Source organism: Bactrocera tryoni, chromosome 2 (assembly GCF_016617805.1).
Source record: "Bactrocera tryoni isolate S06 chromosome 2, CSIRO_BtryS06_freeze2, whole genome shotgun sequence".
Classification (NCBI taxonomy): domain Eukaryota; kingdom Metazoa; phylum Arthropoda; class Insecta; order Diptera; family Tephritidae; genus Bactrocera; species Bactrocera tryoni.
The window spans coordinates 42,576,404-42,598,132 of NC_052500.1; the positions used below are offsets into that span (position 1 = coordinate 42,576,404).

Sequence of the window (21,729 nt, forward strand, 5' to 3'; positions counted from 1 at the left end):
GGACCAGAAAAAATAACGATTGTAACAGAATTTATAAGTCATAATAATTCTTTTGAACCGATCTTTTCTATAATTTACGTTTTATATCCTGGAATTTAGCTATGGAAATAAGTGCAATATTTCATTATGAATCTCTACATAAAAAAATAATCTATTTTTTAATATAATTCTATGTTTCGTTTTTAAATATAATTTGTACATTATTAAAAAAATTATTTGTAGAATTCGCAGTCATAATATCTATATACAGCCATGGACACATAAATAGCACACTTGGTCATCAAATAAGAAAACAGTTATTTATGCCTTAGGTTTATCACTTACGGATTTAAAGAGGAATGCGTTTTATTTTAAAAATTATTCACTTTAATATAACTATAACACTGAAACAATAAGCATTTTATTATTGCCAAAAAAGACGAAAATATCAATATCCTATATGACAGCTTGGACACATAAATAGCACAATCTGAAAAGGGGTTTAAAAAAAGGTACAAAAATTTATAAAAATTATTAAAAAAATGCAAAAAATTTTTCATTTCGTTAGTATTTTGTACAATATCCATAATTTTTAAGCATCCGCTCACATCTTTTCTGCATGCTGTCGACCAGTTCTTGATATCGTTCCTTTGGGATTGAATACCAAGGCTCCTCAATTCCAGCCCATAAATCATCAAAATTTTTGAATTTTTTGCTTGCTATTTTGAACTTTATATCAAGTCATAAATTTTCTATTGGTTTCAGGTTTGGGTTTTGCGCAGGCCACTCACAAATTTTAAATTTTTTATTGCCGACATCATACTTTACTATCTTTGCGGTGTGTTTCGGATCATTGTCATGCATAAATGTCCAGTTTATGGGCATGGATTGAAATACATTTTATTTTTCAGTACATCCAAATACTAAAACTGGTCTATATATATAAAATTAAGTGGCAAAACTTACTGTTCGCATACTCCTCCTAGACGGCTTTCCCGATTTCAATGAAATTTTCAGGGGTGATTGGGGTCTGTTGGGAGGGTGCACATAAGAAATTTAATGTGTGTATCATTGCACGTTTTGCAAAAAAAAAAAAATGATACATCCCGCCTATACAAATTCTCATGAAAGAATGGTTTGCCGCAAGATTGGCAGTCCTGTCAAATGCCTTTTACTAATAAACAGAAACAACTGGCGGATGTTTACAATTAATAAAAAACATTGACATCGCATGTTGATCGTTTTTGCCTGTCATTCGTTCTTTCTATGGATGACTGTCAAGTTAACAAGACATACAAAACGTAAGTGTTCCGAATGCACTGAGTGTATCAAAAAAAATGTTTCAACATTGTGTGTATTTTTCTCAGATTTCAACGTGATTAACATTCTGCGTACAACACAAAGCAAGTGAGTATTGTTGTTGTTTCATATGTGATGCCATGCACAAAGCAAGTGAGTATTGTTGTTGTTTCATATGTGATGCCATGCGGATTGCCGCTTGAAAATGCGCGGTATGTGTAAAAAAAAGTGTTTCAACATTGTGTGTTTTTTCCAGATTTAATTCCATCGATTTGCTACATTTATTCGAACCGATTTTGTGTTTTCTGCTGACCGTGCAACACACACAAAGCAAGTGAGTATTGTTATTGTTTCGTAAGTGCTTCCATGCGGTTCGCAAATACACTGTTGGTGGGTCTTATTGCATATGCGTGTGTGGGTAAAATACATAGTTTAAGATGTAGTTTTAGGTTAATTTTTCCATTTTTATTTATGTACTTCAAATATGCATACTCTAGCACGACCACCGGGGACAACACTAACTACCTTTTTCGAGTTGTGTGAAAACGATGAATTTGCAAGAACATTGCTATATTCCGAAATACCACAATATTTCACTTGAAATCCATCATCGAAAACATTTCAACGACGAAAGCAAGGGGAGCGTGTTGACGGTTATCCAAATGTCCGTAAAACCGATGCCATAAGACGCATTTACACCATCTATCCGAACAACGCCGAATGTTTTTATTTGCGTCTGCTATTAGTCAACGTGCGCGGACCAAGATCATTTGATGATTTGAAAACTGTTGACGGTCAGGTGTGTGCGACGTATCGTGAAGCATATCAGCGATTGCATTTGTTTGAAGACGATATGCATTGGGACACCGCACTTCATGACGCATCACTCACATCTCATCCAAAACAAATACGCGTACTATTTGCCATAATAATATCTACATGCCTTCCGTCAAATCCGCAATAACTGTGGAATAAGTACAAAGACTGCATGACAGAGGACTTATTAATTTTGGCGCGTAATCGAGCATCGGACGCAGACTAGCTTTATATATTGATATTGGTTGAAGATCTGTGCCTTACAATTGTGAATAAGGCATTAGCGCAACTTGGCAATACTGCGCCCAGTCATTGACCATGAGCTTCAACGTGAACAACAATACGATTGCAATGAATTGTGTGCTTTCATACCAGCTAACATTACCAAATTGAATATTCAGCAGAAAAATGCTTATGATAAGATTATACGAGCGGTTGACAATATCGCCGGTGGATTCTACTTTCTTGATGCGCCCGGTGGTACAGGGAAAACGTTTCTGATCTCTTTGATTCTTGCTACTAAATGGTCACAGCAGAAAATTGCGCTGGCAATTGCTTCGTCAGGCATCGCTGCTACTCTACTTGATGGCGGCCGAACAGCACATTCTGCGTTGAAATTATCGGTGAACATCCAAGTCGTTGAAACACCAACGTGCAACATATCGAGGAATTCAACAATGGCAAAAGTTTTGCCATTCTATGGGATGAGTGCCCAATGGCTAACAAAAGTCATTAGAAGCATTCAATAGAACAATGCAAGATTTACCCCAGAAGCAACAAATTTTTGGCGGAGCATTAGTCTTATTATCCGGCGATTTTCGGCAAACTTTGTCAGTCATTCCTCGATCAACTCCTCCCGACGAAATAAACGTATGTTTAAAATCGTCAGTTTTGTGGAGACATGTTCGAAGGCTGACTCTTACCATCAACATGCGAGTCCAACTGCAAAATGATCGATCCGCAGCGGCGTTTTCGAAGCAGTTGTTGGACATTGGCGAAGGCAAAATACCAATCGTTGATACCGGTTTGATCACATTGCCGAACAACTTTTGTACACTTTTACAATCGAAAGAAGAATTGATTGAAAGTGTATTTCCGAATATTGTTCAACACTATCAACGCCACGATTATTTAAGTGAACGCGCAATATTGGCACCGAAAAATGTACACGTCATCGAAATCAATTTTGCCAGTCAAGAAAAACTGCCAGGAGAAGCTACAACATATATGTACATCGATTGATAGCGTTTTAAATCAAGATGAAGTAGTCAATTATCCAACTGAATTCTTGAATTCTTTGGATCCCCCCGGTCTGCCACCGCATCGTTTGGTCCTGAAAGTCGGTTCCCCCATTATACTTCTACGAAATCTGAAGCCACCGACCTTGTGTAATGGCACAAGACTTTCAGTCAAAAAATTGTGGCCAAATTTGATTGAAGCAACAATACTAAATGGCAAGGCAGCAGGTGAAGTTGTACTCTTACAACGCATTCCCATGATTCCAACGGACATGCCGTTTGAATTTAAGCGCTTGCAGTTCCCAGTACGTCTTGCCTTTGCGATGACCATCAACAAATCGCAAGGGCAAACGTTTCAAGTGTGCGGCGTCAATTTGGAAGAACCGTGCTTCTCCCACGGCCAATTGTTCGTCGCCTTCTTGAGAGTGGGAACACCAAGGTTCTTATTCATTTACGCGCCAGGTGGAAAAACCAAAAATGTTGTATACCAATATGTTTTATAAATGTTTTATAAATAAGTAACAGTTTTACAACAATAAATAAAACACAAAGTAAAAACCCTTAAGAGTTTTATTCGATTTAGGTGTAGCGAAACGCACAGGGTAACAGCTAGTACTTGTATACAATTCAGTAGACATACCCACCAAATCATGACTACCGAAACAATGAAAAAGGTTTAGTTACAACTAATACATATACACGTATGCGTACTATCCCTGCCAACCATGAGCGGGTAAAAGACTAGATAATCAGTGGATAAGATTGTGGGTAATCCATAGGGTAAAGATGTGTACTTTGCCATAGGCCGAGCGAATATTCTACCCACTCACGTACGTATACATGTGATCATACATCTTTGTTGCGCTCATTCAGCAGTGTCATATAGAAAAGTATATCTGTCCTGCTCTAATATCCCCAATCGACGGCTGATGCAGGATTGCATTTTCTCTTTTTAAATAGCTGATGCAGGGTTGCATTTTCTCATTCCTAGTTTTAAAATTTCTTAAAATTTCAAACTGATTTTTAAAATTTTTATTTTATTTTGTTTTTTATATGTTCACAAAAAATTTATAACAGTTTATATAAATAAAAATATATATTTAATTTAAAAAAATATATTATTATTGATACCTGAAAATAAAGGACAAATATCTGAAAAAAGATTGAAACAAAATAAAGGTTATTAATACCTGAAAATAAATAATAATTACATTGAATTTGTAATATCTAAAAGAAAAGGAAATATTAATTGTATAAAATGGTAGTAATATCTGAAAGAAAAGATTAATATTATCTGAAAAAATAAAATATATTAAATACGAATGGAATTTACTCTGAAAGCAAAGATTAATTAAATAAAAATCATAATAATATCTGAAATAAAAGAATAATATTATCTGATTATTTAAAATATAAAGCAAACATTTGTTTTCACATATTATATTGGATTGTGCAAGCCGCCTTAAACGAATAAAATACATATGTATGTATGTACATATGTATGTATTTATTTTTGCGTATTATATTGGACTGCGCAGTCCCATTTCAAAGTACACACACTTTTTTCACATACTTACTTAACAATTGATATTTGCCGCTTCTGATGATATAGCTGCTGCTGCTACTTCCAATTCAGTTCTGATTTCCAAAGCTATAAAAATAAATGAACTAATTTTATTCAAAATATTGTTAAAAACTCACATAAAATTCATTTACTTACCTTTTTGTTGTACGAGCCCTCTTTACGATGGTACGGCCACGAACGACATGCGTCTTTTTGGGATTTTCTTTCGTCACTATTGACAATTATGTTTTCTCCTTCGCACTCATTCAAATAAATCAAGAGATGGAATAAACTTTTTTTCATCTCATTTAGGTAAACAAAAAATAACCCGAAAATGTGCGTTGGTGTTAGTGTATAGAGAAAAAATGTGTAGTTGTATTGAAATATTTGACAAAGGTGGGTAGCCGTGGTTGGCAGGGATATATCTATGTTATACGACTGTTATAGCGAACCAGTCAAAAACGCTACTCCCTTCCTTTCTTTTCCTTCCTTAGCGAGAAAAATGTGTGAGCAGTTGAGCCCGTGGTAAAAACGCAGAAATCAGCCATCTTTGTTTGTTTTCATTTGAACAATGCTGCCATTGCTCAGTACGCATATATAGTTTTGTACACATTTATGTTTTCCATTACAATTTTTTATAATATAAAATATCAAAACTGAAAACAAACTATTAAAAATAGTTTACATATTTATTAATAATAGCATTCGACTCTGATTTTGAGTTATTTTATGAAAATTTCAAACATATTGAATAGATTGAATTATAAAAGTTGATAATTACTACAGCATATCGATATTGGCAACCCTGCGTTGTGAGAGAGCAATCAGCTGCCACGTTTCTTCGGCAAAAATCCAAATGCCGTGAATTCTCACGGCATCCTACGTCAAAGAGAGAAGGGAGTAGCGTTTTTCACTATTCACTTACATTTCGCGCCCATAAGATAGGTCGTATCAGCTGAGTCGGGCCACTATTCTACGTTCTCCACTGTTTGTGCTATTAGAGCAGTCCGCCGGTGATCAAGATATTGAGCGTTTGAGATCCTGCCTCAGTATTTTAGCATTTAACAATGGAAATATGTAGAATTTTTTCTTAATAACTCTCTTTATAAAAAATATCATATTTTTAACATGTATATTCTTATATACATAGTTCAAGATTCAGTTTTTACATATAAGTTAAAAAATAAAACATTGGATTCAACTGTGGGGACACACCAAATCTGGCAACACCAATTCGGTGTTGTAAAATACCCCTTTTCGGACATCTCCATTGGATTACCCAAGCTGAATTACGGAATGTCGGGTAAAGCTCATTTTTTCGTGACATTCATTTTCGGAAGGCTTCGCTTGTACAGTTCGAGTGGTACAGAACAGCTAATGCCATTTTTTCTTCAATTGTGCCTTACAAAATTTAATTTGAAATTATAAATAAAATTTTATTCTTATATTATCAATTATATAAATAAAGTTTGTTAAAAAATAACTGGCACTCGAGCAGGGACCGGTACGGTTCGCGGCTTGCAATAAAATTTGCAGCAACCGGTCAAATCGCGAGTGTAAAATAAAAACACACAACTCGCTAAAATTAAATATCGTATAAACTACGATCACGGTCTCCAAGTCTTGTAGGCAAGGCTGCAGGACACCCGCAAGAAGGTACGCATCGCAGGAGCCTCAGTAGTAACAGGAAGGTTACAAAAAGGATGAAATCCGGATCGTCGATGGGAGGAGGCGCACCATTAACTATAGTATTGTAGCACTAATATTAATTAAGTTTATTACTAAAAATTATTGTTATTATTATTATTATTAGTATTAAAAAAATAATTAAATTATTAATTATTATTGAAATCAATTGGAAATTGATATAAAAAAAAATTCAAACGTTACGATTTTTGTAAACAGCCAACTGGTTATAATTAAACTCGAAAATTGCAACATAAATTAGGGCATTATTTTCGAAATTTGCACAAAATTTGTTAATGCTTTTAAACAATTTACTAATTTTCTGAACCGTAATTAAATTGAGATTTTTTAATACTTAAACAATTTTCTCATTTTCTGAACCGTAATTAAATTGAGATTTGTTAATACTTTTAAACAATTTACTAATTTTCTGAACCGTAATTAAATTGACATTTGCGTGATTATTTTATGGCCAATGCAACAAACCAGCCACGAATAGTGAAATTATAGCGCAGCAATTACCAGAATTATTAAGGCGACAGAATTCACCGGAGGAATTCGCCAATATAGCCGATCATGTGATCGCCCCAGAACATGTCAAGAATCTAGGTGACTTAGATAGGGTACCAGACATAGTGAAAACAATACGTAAGTTGTCAGGTGACCCATCAGAATTCAGTTCATGGAAAAAGGGAGTAGATCGTATCCTAGAAGCATATAGTGCTTATCAAGGTACACCAAAATACTATGGTATCTTGCACACCATACGGAATAAGATAATAGGGCATGCCGATATGGCATTGGAATCCTATAATACCCCACTTAATTGGTTAGCCATTTCCAAATGTCTGACATTACATTATGCGGACAAACGCGACATAAATACTTTAGAATACCAAATGACGATGTTAGTCCAAGACTCTAATCAATCAGTAGAGGAATTCTACCAGATAGTTTACAAGCACTTATCCCTAATTTTGAATAAAATTGGTTGTATGGGGTTAGGTTGAGAAGCAGGACAACTAATGACAAAAACGTGCAGAGACAAAGCTCTAGACACTTTTGTACGAGGGTTGCGAGGTGACTTACCTCGCCTATTAGGAATTAAAGAACCAGTAGATTTACCTTCAGCACTCCATTTGTGTTTGATGTTGGAAAACCAAACATTTCGTGCAAACTAGGTAGCAAACAAAGGACAAACAAGCAACTTCAGGAACTCGAATTCCAAACCTATAGCTGCTTCACGCAACTTACAATTTACAAATAGACAACAATCAGTCCCATCAAGTCTCTACCAATATCAACAAAATGGACTACAACCACCAATCGCACAACCAAGACAGAACTTTAACAATTTCCAACCTACTGGCGCACCTCGACAACCATTCTCAAATAGACAATGCCAATACCAGACCCCACCTAGGCCTACGGCACAAAAACCACTGCCTCGTCCAGAACCTATGGACGTGGACCGCAGTATACAAACGAAAATGGTCAATTACATGAACCGGCCTCGCTTCGAAGTTGGCAAAAGACCATCTGACCCAATAGCAGATGTACAGAAAAGACAGAGGAACTTCAACATACAAACCAATAATAAAGAAGAGGAAATGCTATCCGCTGAAACGTACGCTACAACGACAGAATACGAACAAGCAATTACAGACTACTAAAACCATAATGATCTCGAAGAAAATTTGAACGAGTATATAGACCAAATAGACGAAGTCGACAACGAAATCCATGATAATAATTATCTAAATTTTTTAGAATATTCCATATGTTGTATGCAAGATGAGGAACGGTCAGATTTTAAAAATTTTTATAGACACAGGATTAAATAAGAATTATATCCAACCGAAATTCGTGAACAATCCAATTCTAAATCAAAAACCATTCAATGCCATTTCCGTAGGAGGCAGCACATTAGTTACACATCATAAAATAGCAAATATTTTTAACATTCATGACGTAGAAATAAAATTCTTCGTATTACCCTCACTAAAATCTTTCAATGCTATCTTAGGCAACGATAGTTTAAAAGAGTTAGGTGCCGTAATTAAGATCAGCAAAAACATTATGAAAATTAAAAATGGAATTACAATTCCTATCAAAGAAAAAAGATTCGAAGCCATAAATACTATAACTCCGAGAACATCCCATTTATCCGAAATTCAGAAAACAAAACTTAACAAGTTACTTAAATCATTTTCAGACCTATTTGCTGACCCTAATCAAAAACTGACTTACACAAGTAATGTAAGGGCAGCGATACAAACCTCTCCCGACATTCCGGTTTATTCAAAGTTTTATCAGTATCCTATGACACTGAAAGACGAAGTGAACAAACTGATAAAAGAACTTCTAGAAGACGGAATAATCCGGCCCTCTAGAACCCCGTATAATTTACCAGTGTGAATCGTACCCAAAATGGCAGATGCTAGGTGAAAAAAATATCGCATGGTTATCGAATACCGTAAACTTAACAAAATAAATAAATATCCCATTCCTGAAATAAACGAAGTACTCACTCAATTAGGGAACAATAAAATATTCTTCGTATTAGATCTTAAAAGTATTTTTCACCAAATTCAGTTAAAAAACAGCGACATAGAAAAGACCGCTTTCTCCGTGAATAACGGAAAATACGAGTGTACACGACTCCCATCCGGTCTCAAAAATGCTCCTTCAATTTTTCAACGAGCATTGGATGACATACTTAGAGAACATATTGGGAAAATATGTTTCATTTACATAGATGACATCATAATATTTAGCAAAGATGACGATACCCACCTAAAAAACTTGGCCACAGTTTTTCAAACTCTACACGATGCTAACATGAAATGTCAGCTGGATAAATGCGATTTTATGAAGAACAAAGTAGAATTTCTCGGTTTTGTTGTTTCCGATCGAGGAATAGAAACAAACCCTAACAAAGTCGCAGCGATAATGAACTATCCATGCCCTAGAACTCTGAGGGAGTTAAGATCCTTCCTAGGCCTCTCCGGCTATTACAGGAGATTTATACAAAACTACGCTAAATTAGCAAAGCCACTTACATCTCTTTTAAGAGGGGAAGATGGACATGTGTCCAAAAGAATGTCACATAAAAAATTTATTACGCTAGACAAAGAAGCACTAGAATCCTTTAGAAAATTAAAAAGTAGTCTTGTATCAAAAGACATAATTCTCCGTTACCCAGATTTCAATAAGGAATTCCATTTAACTACTGATGCTTCTAATTTCGCAGTAGGAGCTGTTCTATCACAAGATAACCAGCCTATATCGTTCCTTTCTCGAACACTCTCTAAGGCTGAAGAAAATTATGCGGCTAACGAGAAAGAAATGCTTGCTATTATTTGGGCACTCAAAGCCCTTAAAAATTACCTGCACGGTAAAGCCAAGGTTAAGATCTTTACAGATCATCAACCCCTAAAACACTCTCAGTCAGAATTAAGAGATGGAAAGCCTACCTAGAGGAATATGATTATGAAATATTCTAAAAACCAGGGAGAGAGAACGTCGTAGCTGACGCACTCTCCAGAATACCAACAGAACAAATCCATTCAATTGCCTCTACACAGCACAGCGCTGAAAGCTCCAGTCACGATTTAATACCTAGCATTGAAGCTCCGATAAATGTATTCAAAAACCAAATATTCTTTTATAAAGCAAAAAATGCTGATTTCAAATTCACAATTCCGTTCCCCACCTTCCATAGATACGAGATATTCCGACCAGAATACACTTCAGACGAACTAATAGCAGTCCTAAAAAAATACCTTAATCCTTCCGTAATAAATGGTATTTATACAACCGAGGACTTAATGGGAAAAATTCAACTATTTTACCAAAGTCATTTCAAAAGCATTAAAACACGCTTCTCACAAACAAAAGTCGAAGATCTGACTACCGAAACCCAACAAGAGGAAGAAATTTTGGAAACCCATAAAAGAGCTCAGCGTAACGCATTAGAAAACAAGCAACAACTTTCAGAAAATTTTTATTTCCCTAGAATGAAGAAAAAAATTGAAAACATGGTTAGACAATGTAAAATCTGTAAAGAATCCAAGTACGATGGACACCCCCCTAATCCTGAGCTTAAAGAAACTCCAATTCCAGAATACCCCGGTCACGTACTACACACTGACATCTACTCAACCGAACGACATCTTGCACTAACAGCAATACATAAATTTTCCAAACTAGCTCAAGCTCGAATGATTGAATCAAAGGCTACAGAAGATAATAGAACCCCTTTGCGAGATATTGTATTTTATTTCGAAGTCCCTAAGCATATTGTTATGGACAACGAAAAATCTTTCAATTCACAGTCCATTAAATTCGTGTTAGAATAACTAGGAATAGAAACTTACATATATTGCTCCACCATACAAAAGCAGCGTTAACGGAGAAATAGAACGATTTCACTCGACATTATCAGAAATAATGAGGTGTCTTAAAAAGGAATCCATTCATCGAGATTTTAAAGAACTTTTAGACAGGGCAATATACGAATACAAGTACTCATTTCATTCAGTCACGAAGAAACGACCATTAGAGGTGTTCAAGATTTAAGTTCTTTAAAATGCAATCCTGCGCATAATTAGTAAGGACATAAACCAATACCAGTCAGCTGATTGCTGAATGCTGATTGATCAATATATTTGTATCCTCGTTTTAGCGTTGTATTCGTATACTAGTAGTTTCACTCTAGCTTAGTGAATGTAAATGTAATTTTACCATATTTCAACTATAGACATACCTATATGTATGTAGATATGTATCATGTGGCGTGATGCTACAATCCGTTAACCAAATATGTATTTAATGAGAAACTCAATAAAGAAGCGGCCTATTTCGTGACAGACTGGCGTAGCAATCATACGAGCTTTTCAATTAGAGGAATTTTAGGACAACTCTTATACATCTTTTTGGTGCCTCCTGTGAGGAACTTTTCGATCCTGTTTTAATGTAAAGATTTTAATGATGGCTAGTTTGAATCTACGCACTACAGCGCATTCCGCAATTGTGCGCATTGGCAAAATGACTTAAGCAGCTAATTACAATCCGGACAGTATTGAGTGCGATGTGATTCGCGCACAGTTGGACAAACATTTTGAAAGGTTTATGGAGTATCATACGGACCTGGTCTCTTCAGCACAATCCAGCGAATTGACCGCACATGACGACTTCTTGGCTGCTACGGAGTTACTCTACCCGCAAATATGTATTTCGAAGGTGGTATTTGTGTGGTGAATCAATTTGACATGCGATTAGATCCAATTAAGATTCCTGTTTTCAATGGTGATCCAGCGAATTGGCTGCCTTTCAAAGATTTGTTCGAGGCACTAGTTCACAATCGGAAGGATCTGGATTCCAGTTACAAATTAAGCAAGTTACGCCAACATGTCAATGCAGACAGCGTACCATTGGTCGGTGGACTTTATACAGGCGGCTATGAGGACATGTGGCAGGAGATGAAACGGCGGTTTGATAATCCACGTTTGTTAGTGGAATCCCACGTTCAGCGTATACTAAATTTGCCCAACCAACCCACCGAATCCCAGAAGGGCTTGCTTCGACTAGTTGACACCGTCCAAAATGTGATGCGAGCTTTAAGCGTTATGGGTCTTCCGGTAAATCATTGGGACGCCCTCATGGTGCCACTTTTGCTACCTAAATTGCCCACAATCACCAGGTATGAGTGGGGGATGAGCCTTCAGACGAACAACATACCAATGTCTCAGGATTTTTTGACATTTATTGAGAAGCGTGCCAACAATTTGCCTCAAGGAGCTACGAACAGTACATCAACTTTTCATCAGAGACCAACCCGTCCCGTTAAGGCTAACGTTGCAACGGTAAACTCATCTCAGCCGTTACATTCAGTGAAAGGGATTACGGTTGTTTGCCAACTTTGCGCTAACGGACACCGAATACACAAGTGTCAACGGTTCGTTAATCTTTCCATACCAGAACGGTGGGATACAATTAAGCGGCTTTCATTATGTTTCAACTGCCTTGGAAGTGATCATGGATCTCGTGATTGTACATCGCGGGATTGCTTAAGGTGTCATCATCGCCATCATACGATGCTCTGCGAAAGCAACGTTGCGAATAATTCACCGGCTATGGAGGAAGACACCAACAGTCACATAATCGATCGGAATATATCCGTGGATACACCTTCAACACAGGTGCCACAGGTATACCCACGACAGCAGTGACTTTTGAGGAAGGTCCGGTCATTTCTCATTAATGGAGACCGGACCATTTTACTAGCGACTGCGAAGGTCATCCTGACTGATCACATTGGAGGACAATTCGCGTGTCGTGCTCTCTGCGACCTGGGCTCTTAGGTGAGTCTGATTACCGATGCTACTACAAAACGTATGTGTCTTCGTAGGCGTCCAGGGGAGATACGAATTGAAGGAGTTGGTTCTAGCGCTGCAGTCTACAGTAAGGGTCATATAACAGTACAGATGCAGGCTGCCTTTGACAACAACATTAACTTCAATCTCGAGGCTTATGTCGTCCCGACAATAACCTCAGTAATGCCAGATACGCATATAGACGCAGAAGCTTGGAGCTATTTACAAGATTTACCGCTAGCTGACCCATCGTGTGCCACTCCAAGTTCAGTGGATCTGCTACTTGGTGCTGACGTACTAACGGGTCTCTTTCAGGAGGGTTTCATCCAGGGTTCTCCAGAGCAACTTTGCGCTTTAAACACTCATCTTGGTTGGGTAGTATTTGGACCAGTCACAAGTTCTGCTCACTCCACTTACACACATCTCTTACCGCGAAATGCGTCAACGAACAACGACTAGACATGTTACTTAGAAGCTTCTGGGAACTCGAAGAGCCCATACCATCATCCGAAATACACGTGGATGACTGTGAGACGATCTTCAACGACACAGTTACCCGTACCTCAGACGGCAGGTACCAGGTGCAAATTTTATTTCGACCAGATGCTCCTGCTATTGGAGAATCTCATCAATCGACAGTCCGCCAGTTTCTACAACTCGAGCGGCGGTTGATGAACGATCCCTGTCTTTGTGAGCAGTACATTACATTTATGCGAGAATACATTGCTCTCGATCACATGGAGGTTAGCAAGCAAGCTTTCACCAATAAAGAAAATGGTTACATCATACCTCATCATGCGGTAACCACAAAATTTCGCGTAGTTTTCAACGCTTCCGCGAAGACATCGAATGGGACAACCTTAAACGATACTCAGTTTTCTGGACCACAACTACATGCCAATATTGTCGACATCCTTCACCGTTTTCGCAAATGCAAGGTAGCCATCACTGCAGACATACAGAAGATGTTTCGACAAATCCTGGTAGACAGACGACATCGTAAATGGCAACAAATACTTTGGCGTGAATTGCCAAATGAACCTCTTCAAGTGTACGAATTGAAGACGGTAACTTATGGAATGGCATGTAGTCCATTGAACGCAATACGCGCACTGCGTCAATGTGCGAATGACAATTATGAAGTCATCTATGACCCAAGCCGGGCTGCCGCAACGCGTCATAGCATACTTTATAATTTCTACGTTGATGACTATTTGCATAGCGTCGACAGTGATGAACTTGCTATTACCCGTGCTCAAGATGTAGCGACTATTTTGAAACAACGACAATTAATATTGGGAAAGTGGAATTCCAATTCTACACACGTATTATCTGCGATAACCGGTACAACATTTTCTGCATCCGAACTAGAGTTGAACAACTCAACAACAAAGGTTTTGGGTCTTTACTGGGATCCAGTGAGCGACGAGCTTTTCTTCAAGTTAGGCTTAGTTGACGACACTTCAATGCATACCAAGCGAATGGTTTTGAGTGACGTGACGAAATTATATGATCCAACTGGGGTATTGGCACCCGTGGTCGTGGTGGCCAAACTATTCATACAGGACTTATGGAAGGCTGGTCTCCCATGGGACGCTGAACTTCCTCCAGAACTACTCAATTCATGGGTCTTATGCGAGAATACATTGCTCCTGATCACATGGCGGTTAAAGTACGCTTTTACCAATAAAGAAAATGTATACTGTACCTCATCATGATAACCACAAAATTTGCTTAGTTTTCAATGCTTTCGCGAAGCTTATTTCAATGACGATTTTTTAAAACAGAGTAGTGGAGCACACGAAACAGGTACCATGTGCTTCACGAAAGCGAAAACCACCGGCGGCTACACCGGAGAAATAAAGAATTTCTTTGGTATAATTGCTGCAATGGGCCGCATACGCTACCCAAGACTGCACATGCACTGAAAATGACTCTCATTGCAGCTGATACAATGAGTCGCGATCGTTTCCTTCTTTTGCGCATGTGTCTCCATGTGGTGGACGCCAATGAAGCGCAACAGGAAGAAGAGAAACAATCCAACGCCCTGTGGAAAATAAAAACCCTGATTGAGATTGTTAGGATCAGCTTGTCGAAGCCTGGTGCCCAGAGAGCCAGGCTGATTTCAGATTGATCCCATGCACTTGGCGTTGCCACCTGTTTCGACAAAAAGTCTCCCTTTGTCAAACGAGAGGAGTGGGATTAAAGAATGCAGTCTAAAGCAGCATCTGAAGGTCGTTGGTGCTTGATTTTGAAATCTATCAAGGAAAGACGACACCGCTTTCGAACACGAAACTTGCCCAGGACCAGCCTTCGTTTTGCGTTTGGTTGAAACACTGCCAGAAGGTTCAAAAGTTTTTGATCGCTACTTTTACGAGCGAATACCGCTTCTTCAGACGCTTTTAAGTCGTGGTATTTATGCCACTGGGACAAGTAATGAGAAACAGAATAAAAAATATCCACCCTCACCAATGAAAAACAAATGTGTAGTGCGATATGGCAGAATTTCTGTCGTAGCGAAGACAATATTGTCGTGGTGCAGTAGAAAGATTCTGTAGCGGTAATTCTGAAGCGTCATCAGCTTATGGTTGTGGACCGGTATTCCAATGTTAAACGCTGGGGAAAAAAAAGAAAAAAGGTATGTTGAAGTTCCAGCCCCAAGGATAGTAAGAGAATACAACAAATCGATGGGAGGCGTGGATATTTGTGATCAGTTAATGGAGGCATATCGCGCTAAAAGTTTTCATACATTTAATTGATCTTGTTTGCTGTAACAACGCTTGGCCACAATATAGAGATTAAACTCTGTGTGTGCAGTTATAAAAAAAAAAACACAGCAACATATAAATACATGTACATACAATACAGTGTTTAAAACCAAAAAGAAACAAAAAATTAAAAACACAAAAAATAATAATAATATTAGAAATAATAAAAACCTAAAACCAACGTAGGAACGTCAACCCAACGAAGGAAAGCCAACCAACAAAGGAAAGCCAATCACTGGAGGACATTTAAACCAGCGGAACAAGAAACAAAAGGAGAGGAAACCGACAGGAAACAAATTGGAAGCATTGGCATAAGCTACCCCTCCATATCTTAACCGTATATAAAGCCCTCAAAGAACTTTGTAGCAGCACAAAGAGAGTGTATCGACTCCATTTATTCTTTTAAAAAATTGTGTACTTATTTGCATATATGTATGATGAAAGTTACAGTTTATATTTCCAAAAACTGTATACGATCCTGTTAACTTTAATAGAACGGTTGTTACCAAACTGTTTGAACTTACGGTTGGTACACTACATATGTATATAGTATAATATATCATTATATATATACTGACATATACGTATCTGATAAAAGGCCTACTTATTCTTACATTTGTGTATACAAACACACAATATGTATTTATAAAAAAACATTTCAATTTTTCACTTGACAACATTTTCCGGCAATACCCCTTATACTCAAAACAGTATAAGCAGGATTGCGCAAAAAGTAAGCTAGGCAATTGCGAAATTTAAAAAGAGAAAAGAAAAATAACAAAACCAAACATACATATATGCCAATGGTTACCACTTTCATATGTACATACCTTACATTCCGAAGCAAAGTGAGAAACAAAATTAATGCGACATACACCCACATGTATGTATAAACAGCATAACAAAAATTTTACGTATTAAACAAAAGTGCATACCTGCATTTCCCAGAATCTATTCCCGCGTTATCCGTACGGCAAATATTATATACATACATACGGCATACAATTTGCCTATGCCGGTATATACAACGTACATAGGGTACCAAATTAAATTAAAATTTAACAAATTTTACAAAATTTGGAAAAAATAAAACGATAAATGCGAAATTTCAATTTATTAAAAATTTTAAAATTTACTAATTAAAAAAAAAAAAATTTACGGTCAAAATAACACAAAAAATTTCAAGAGTTGGCAGAAAGGAAAAGCAAATACATAAGTATTGCCATTTACAAGTGTTCACAAACACACACACTTATATTCAAAGACCAAATCGGCACCTGTCCAGCAATACCCCTTGTTCTTGTCAAAGCACAAGCAATTAGGATTGCAAACAAAACAAAAAAATAAATTTTTAGCATCTTACGTATGCACATAAACACGCACATATTGTGCAAACTCATATACAAAGGTCATCAACCTTTTCTCGTATACACAAGTATTTGCTAACGAGTACGAAACATTAAATAAAATAAAAAACAAAAACAAGAACAAACTAGTAGCTAAATACATAAGCACCAGGAATAAGTAAAACGAAATACGCGTTCGTTATTTGATAGATTGCGTATACAAAAAAAAAAAAAACTTTTATCTTAAAGATTTCACGCGTACTTATTATTATCAGAAGTACACTGAGAGAATTTCTTTTCTCATATTTTCAATATTCTCATATTATCTAAATGAACAGAGATTCTAAGGAATCTAAATTGATACAATATCTAAAAGTACAAAAAATGATTTCTGAAGAAAAGAGCCCATGTACACCTGCTGAAGCTACACGCTCAAAGCAAGGTGCTACAAAGCAAAAAAAGCTGAGAGATTTTTCATATACTAAGTTTATTGCTGAGAGTGGCAGTTTAATTCGATACTGTACTCGATTTTCATCTTCACCGATTCAAGACAATTTTGAATCGGTATTAGAAATCCAAAAATAAAATCTGGGCAATTTCTGGGCACGTCTCCAAGCTGCGTATGACGCAATTGTAGAATCTGAAGAATCAGATCTACCTGAAAATTTCAAATCTTCAGTATACTCCAAATATGAAAACTGCTTAGACCAATGCGAAAAGACGAAGGCTATGATTTCCGATCCATTGAAATTAATTAAAGCAATTGCACCTACTCCACAACCGAGAGTAGAGCTGCCACAAATTCAAAGTCGAGAGGCGAGTTCGGGCATTCACCTTAAAGTGCCAGCATGCGATACAGAAATATTTCATGGAGGTTATGAACAATGGCCGTCCTTCCGGGACATGTTTACGGCCGTGTACATAAACCATCCTAAATTATCTAATGCACAAAAATTGTATCACCTCCGATACAAAACAAAAGGTCAAGCAGGGGTATTAGTCAAACAGTTCGCTCTTAATGACGAAAATTTCAATTATGCTTGGGAAGCTCTAAAAGCTCGTTACGAAAACGAAAGAATATTAGTCGACAAACAAGTCACTATATTAATGAATTTACCAAAAAATTCAAAAAAGAAACAAGTGAAGAATTTATAAAACTTCAATCCACTGTTTCAAATTGCTTGTCGGTTCTAGCGACACAGAATATTCCCACAGACAATTGGGACCCCATTCTGGTAAATATATGCACCATCTCAGCATTACCAGAAAAATCGTTACTTTTGTGGGAGCAATCGCTCTCATCACGAAGAAAGTGCCCAACGTGGCAACAAATGAACGATTTCTTAACTACTCAATACGAAATTGCAGAAAGGGTAGATAAAAAAATGGTCAGAACTAAAAACGTTCAACACGACCTAAATCGAAGCTTCAGACAGACCCCAAGCGAGTAACAACAACAACTTAAATCGTAATTTTTTCAAAACACAAGCGTTCACATCCGAACAAAATAAACATACGTCATGCGAACTGTGTAAAGGAGGGCACAGGCTGAAATCTTGCGAGAAATTTAAAAAACTAAACATTAACGAAAGAAACAATTTCGTAAGAACAAAAAAACTTTGTACCAATTGTTTGTCTCATGCGCATGCGCTCAAAGATTGTGAAAGCAAATTTAATTGCGTTTATTGCCATAAACGACATAACTCAATGCTTCACATTACAAATTTTTCCAGCTTCGCTCAAAACTAACGCTAATGTTAAAAGAGCTGCGGGATTAGTTGCAAACAGCAAATCCCGACTTACAAAATTCAGAAAATTGCCAAGAAGACACCATGCTGCTCAAAGGCTTTAAAACTCAGACGCTACACAGCGAAAACCAAAGCAGTGTATTATTACCCACAGCAGTGTGTCTCCATCGAGCACCGAGGAGAACTGTTTAAACTTAGGGCCTTAATAGACCAAGGATCTCAACGATCTTTTATAGCGTCAAGGGCACAAAGTAGGCTACAACTGCCAACAAAACTAGCTAATTTTGAAATTACGGGAATGGGCGGAAGAGTAGTACAAAACTCAAACAAAATCTGCCCCATTACCCTAATTTCCCCCCAAGCGGTTAAGCGCATTCAAGCAGAAGCTATTGTCTTACCGCAACTAACAAACATGCTTCCAAGCTATCATATAAACCTTAAGTCAGCAGACCCAACCTGCAACACTCCCGCTCAAATAGATATTCTATTAGGCAGCGATCTCATACTTCAAATTATTCTCGAAGGTGTTGAGAAAGTTACAAAAACACTTCAGGCGCAAAATACCATTTTCGGATGGGTCCTAAGCGGTCTAGTTACGGAACCAGTCACAACAATGACAACTCAAGTTAAGGAAATCTCAAACGAGTACCTCAAAAGACAACTAAAGAAATTTTGGGTGTTAGAAGAACTCCCCCCCATATCAATCACAACCCCAGAAGATCGATATTGTGAGAATTTTTACAAATCCACAACTACTCGATTAGATAATGGCCGGTACGTCGTACGACTACCACTAAAACCAGAATTTCCCCACACACTCGCTTTAGGTCATTCTCGTACCTCTGCTATCCAACAGTTTTTAAGCATGGAAAAAAACCTACTTAAAAAAGGCGAGCTAAAACCAGAATACGATAGGGTTTTAGAAGAATACCTCCATTTAAACCACATGGAGGAAGCCAGCCCTGGCGAAAAAATTATAAAAAGTAAATACAATTCTTTTTACCTGCCACATCATGCAGTAATAAAGCCAGACAAAAAAACCACAAAGGTAAGAGTTGTCTTTAATGCATCAAAATCATTAAGTTCGGGGAATTCCCTAAATGAGATTTTATTTACGGGACCCACGCTTCAGCCAGATTTAATGCTCCTCATACTAAATTGGCGTATATACAAATACGTTTTCAATGGGGACGTTGAGAAAATGTATCGAATAGTCGTACATAAAGATGATCAAGATTATCAGCGAATTATTTTCCGAAAATCTCCCAATAGTCCACTAAGCGACTTTAAATTAAAAACAGTTACCTTTGGCGTAAACTGTGCCCCATACCTCGCCATTCGTACACTCGACGAACTGGCAGAAGACACAAAGTCAGAATTTCCTCTGGCAACACAAGTGTTGAAAACACAAACGTATGTAGACGACATTTTGTCTGGAAGCCACAATCTTCCACAGGCATACGAGTCCCTAGCACAAGTGACACAAGCGCTCAATACAGCCGGGTTTCCGTTGAAAAAGATAACGGCGAACCACCCTAATATTTTAAAGGACATACCTAAAGAAAATCTATTAGACAGTAATTTCCTTAAATTCGAAAAGGAAAGCGCAACGAAAACTTGGGGGATACAATGGAATCCGATATCTGACCAGTTTTCATACACTAATGAGTCAATATCCGCACTATCAGCTATAACTAAGAGGCAAATTTTATCCCCGGTGGCCAAACTTTTCGACCCCGCAGGATGGCTTTCGCCAATTATGATACAAGCGAAGATTCGAATACAAGAATTGTGGCTAGACGGAACTGACTGGGATGAACAAGTGAAACCACTTCGATTAGAAAAGTGGTCCCAGTTCGCGGGTAATCTGAATGATATCTCACAGATACAAATCCCCCGATGGATAAATTATGCCCCAGAGCACAAAGTCGAACTACATGGCTTCTGTGATGCCTCTGAAAAGGCATATTGTGCCACCATCTATGTGCGCACACAATCTGACATAGCGACCACCAGTCACCTACTGGTAGCGAAGGCAAAGGTGGCTCCGCTAAAAACAATAAGTCTGCCACGACTGGAACTATGTGGTGCGCTACTACTAGCAGAACTCGTATCCATGGTGCAAACGCATCTAAATATGACCAAATACAAATTGTATCTCTGGTCTGATTCTGAAATTGTATTAGCCTGGTTAGAAAAACCTCCACATGCATGGAAGACGTATATTTCCAATCGAACGTCTCAAATCCTTGACCTAGTGGGATCAGCCACTTGGCGACACGTGGCCAGTGCTGACAATCCTGCTGACCTAGGTATAAGGGGGTGCAAGCCTCTACACCTTGCAACCACCACTCTTTGGTGGAATGGCCCTCGATGGTTAATAGAATCCCCCGATTCTTGGCCACGATCGCCCATACGCAATATAATTGCCCCCGAAAGTCGAAAAATCGATTCCTTTCACACGACATTGGATGATACTGACATCCTTGAGCGATTTTCATCATACTCTCGAGCCCTCAGGGTAATCGCTTATATGCTCAACTTCATAGAGCGACTCAAACTTAGAATTAAGGGAATACGCACAGTATATCCCCAAGGCGATACATTGACGCACTTTGACCTAGAAAAGGCAAAGGTCGCTCTTATCACTTATACTCAGTCGCGCCACTTCAGCTGCGAGATTTCACTACTAAGAGAGTCGAAGCTGATTAACAAAAGGAGCTCACTCTTAGTACTTAATCCATTTCTGAATACGAAAGGTCTGCTTCGTGCTAATGGTCGGCTTGCTAACTCCAGCCTGACATATAACGAACGCCATCCTCTAACAATACCACAGAAGTCTCGACTTGCAACATTGCTACTCAAGTATGTACACAAACACGCGGAACATCGCCTAATGCAATATATA

At 37.8% G+C, this 21,729-nt stretch overlaps 2 protein-coding genes across 2 annotated transcripts; both read left to right on the forward strand.

The window, feature by feature from the left end:
• The first annotated feature begins 11,813 nt into the window (after positions 1–11,813).
• On the forward strand, positions 11,814–12,815 carry LOC120768700. Its single transcript, XM_040095472.1, has one exon. It carries the CDS (start codon positions 11,814–11,816, stop codon positions 12,813–12,815), a length of 1,002 nt encoding a protein of 333 aa, XP_039951406.1.
• Positions 12,816–13,399: 584 nt separating this feature from the next.
• On the forward strand, positions 13,400–14,677 carry LOC120768701. The gene has a single exon (XM_040095473.1). The coding sequence runs from the start codon at positions 13,421–13,423 to the stop codon at positions 14,675–14,677; it is 1,257 nt and encodes a 418-aa protein (XP_039951407.1). The 5' UTR covers positions 13,400–13,420.
• The last annotated feature ends 7,052 nt before the right edge of the window (positions 14,678–21,729 follow it).

Bases quoted from the DNA above. Each gene is read 5' to 3' on its own strand.
- LOC120768700 (XM_040095472.1), top strand. From the start codon at position 11,814: ATGTATTTCGAAGGTGGTATTTGTGTGGTGAATCAATTTGACATGCGA.
- LOC120768701 (XM_040095473.1), top strand. From the start codon at position 13,421: ATGTTACTTAGAAGCTTCTGGGAACTCGAAGAGCCCATACCATCATCC.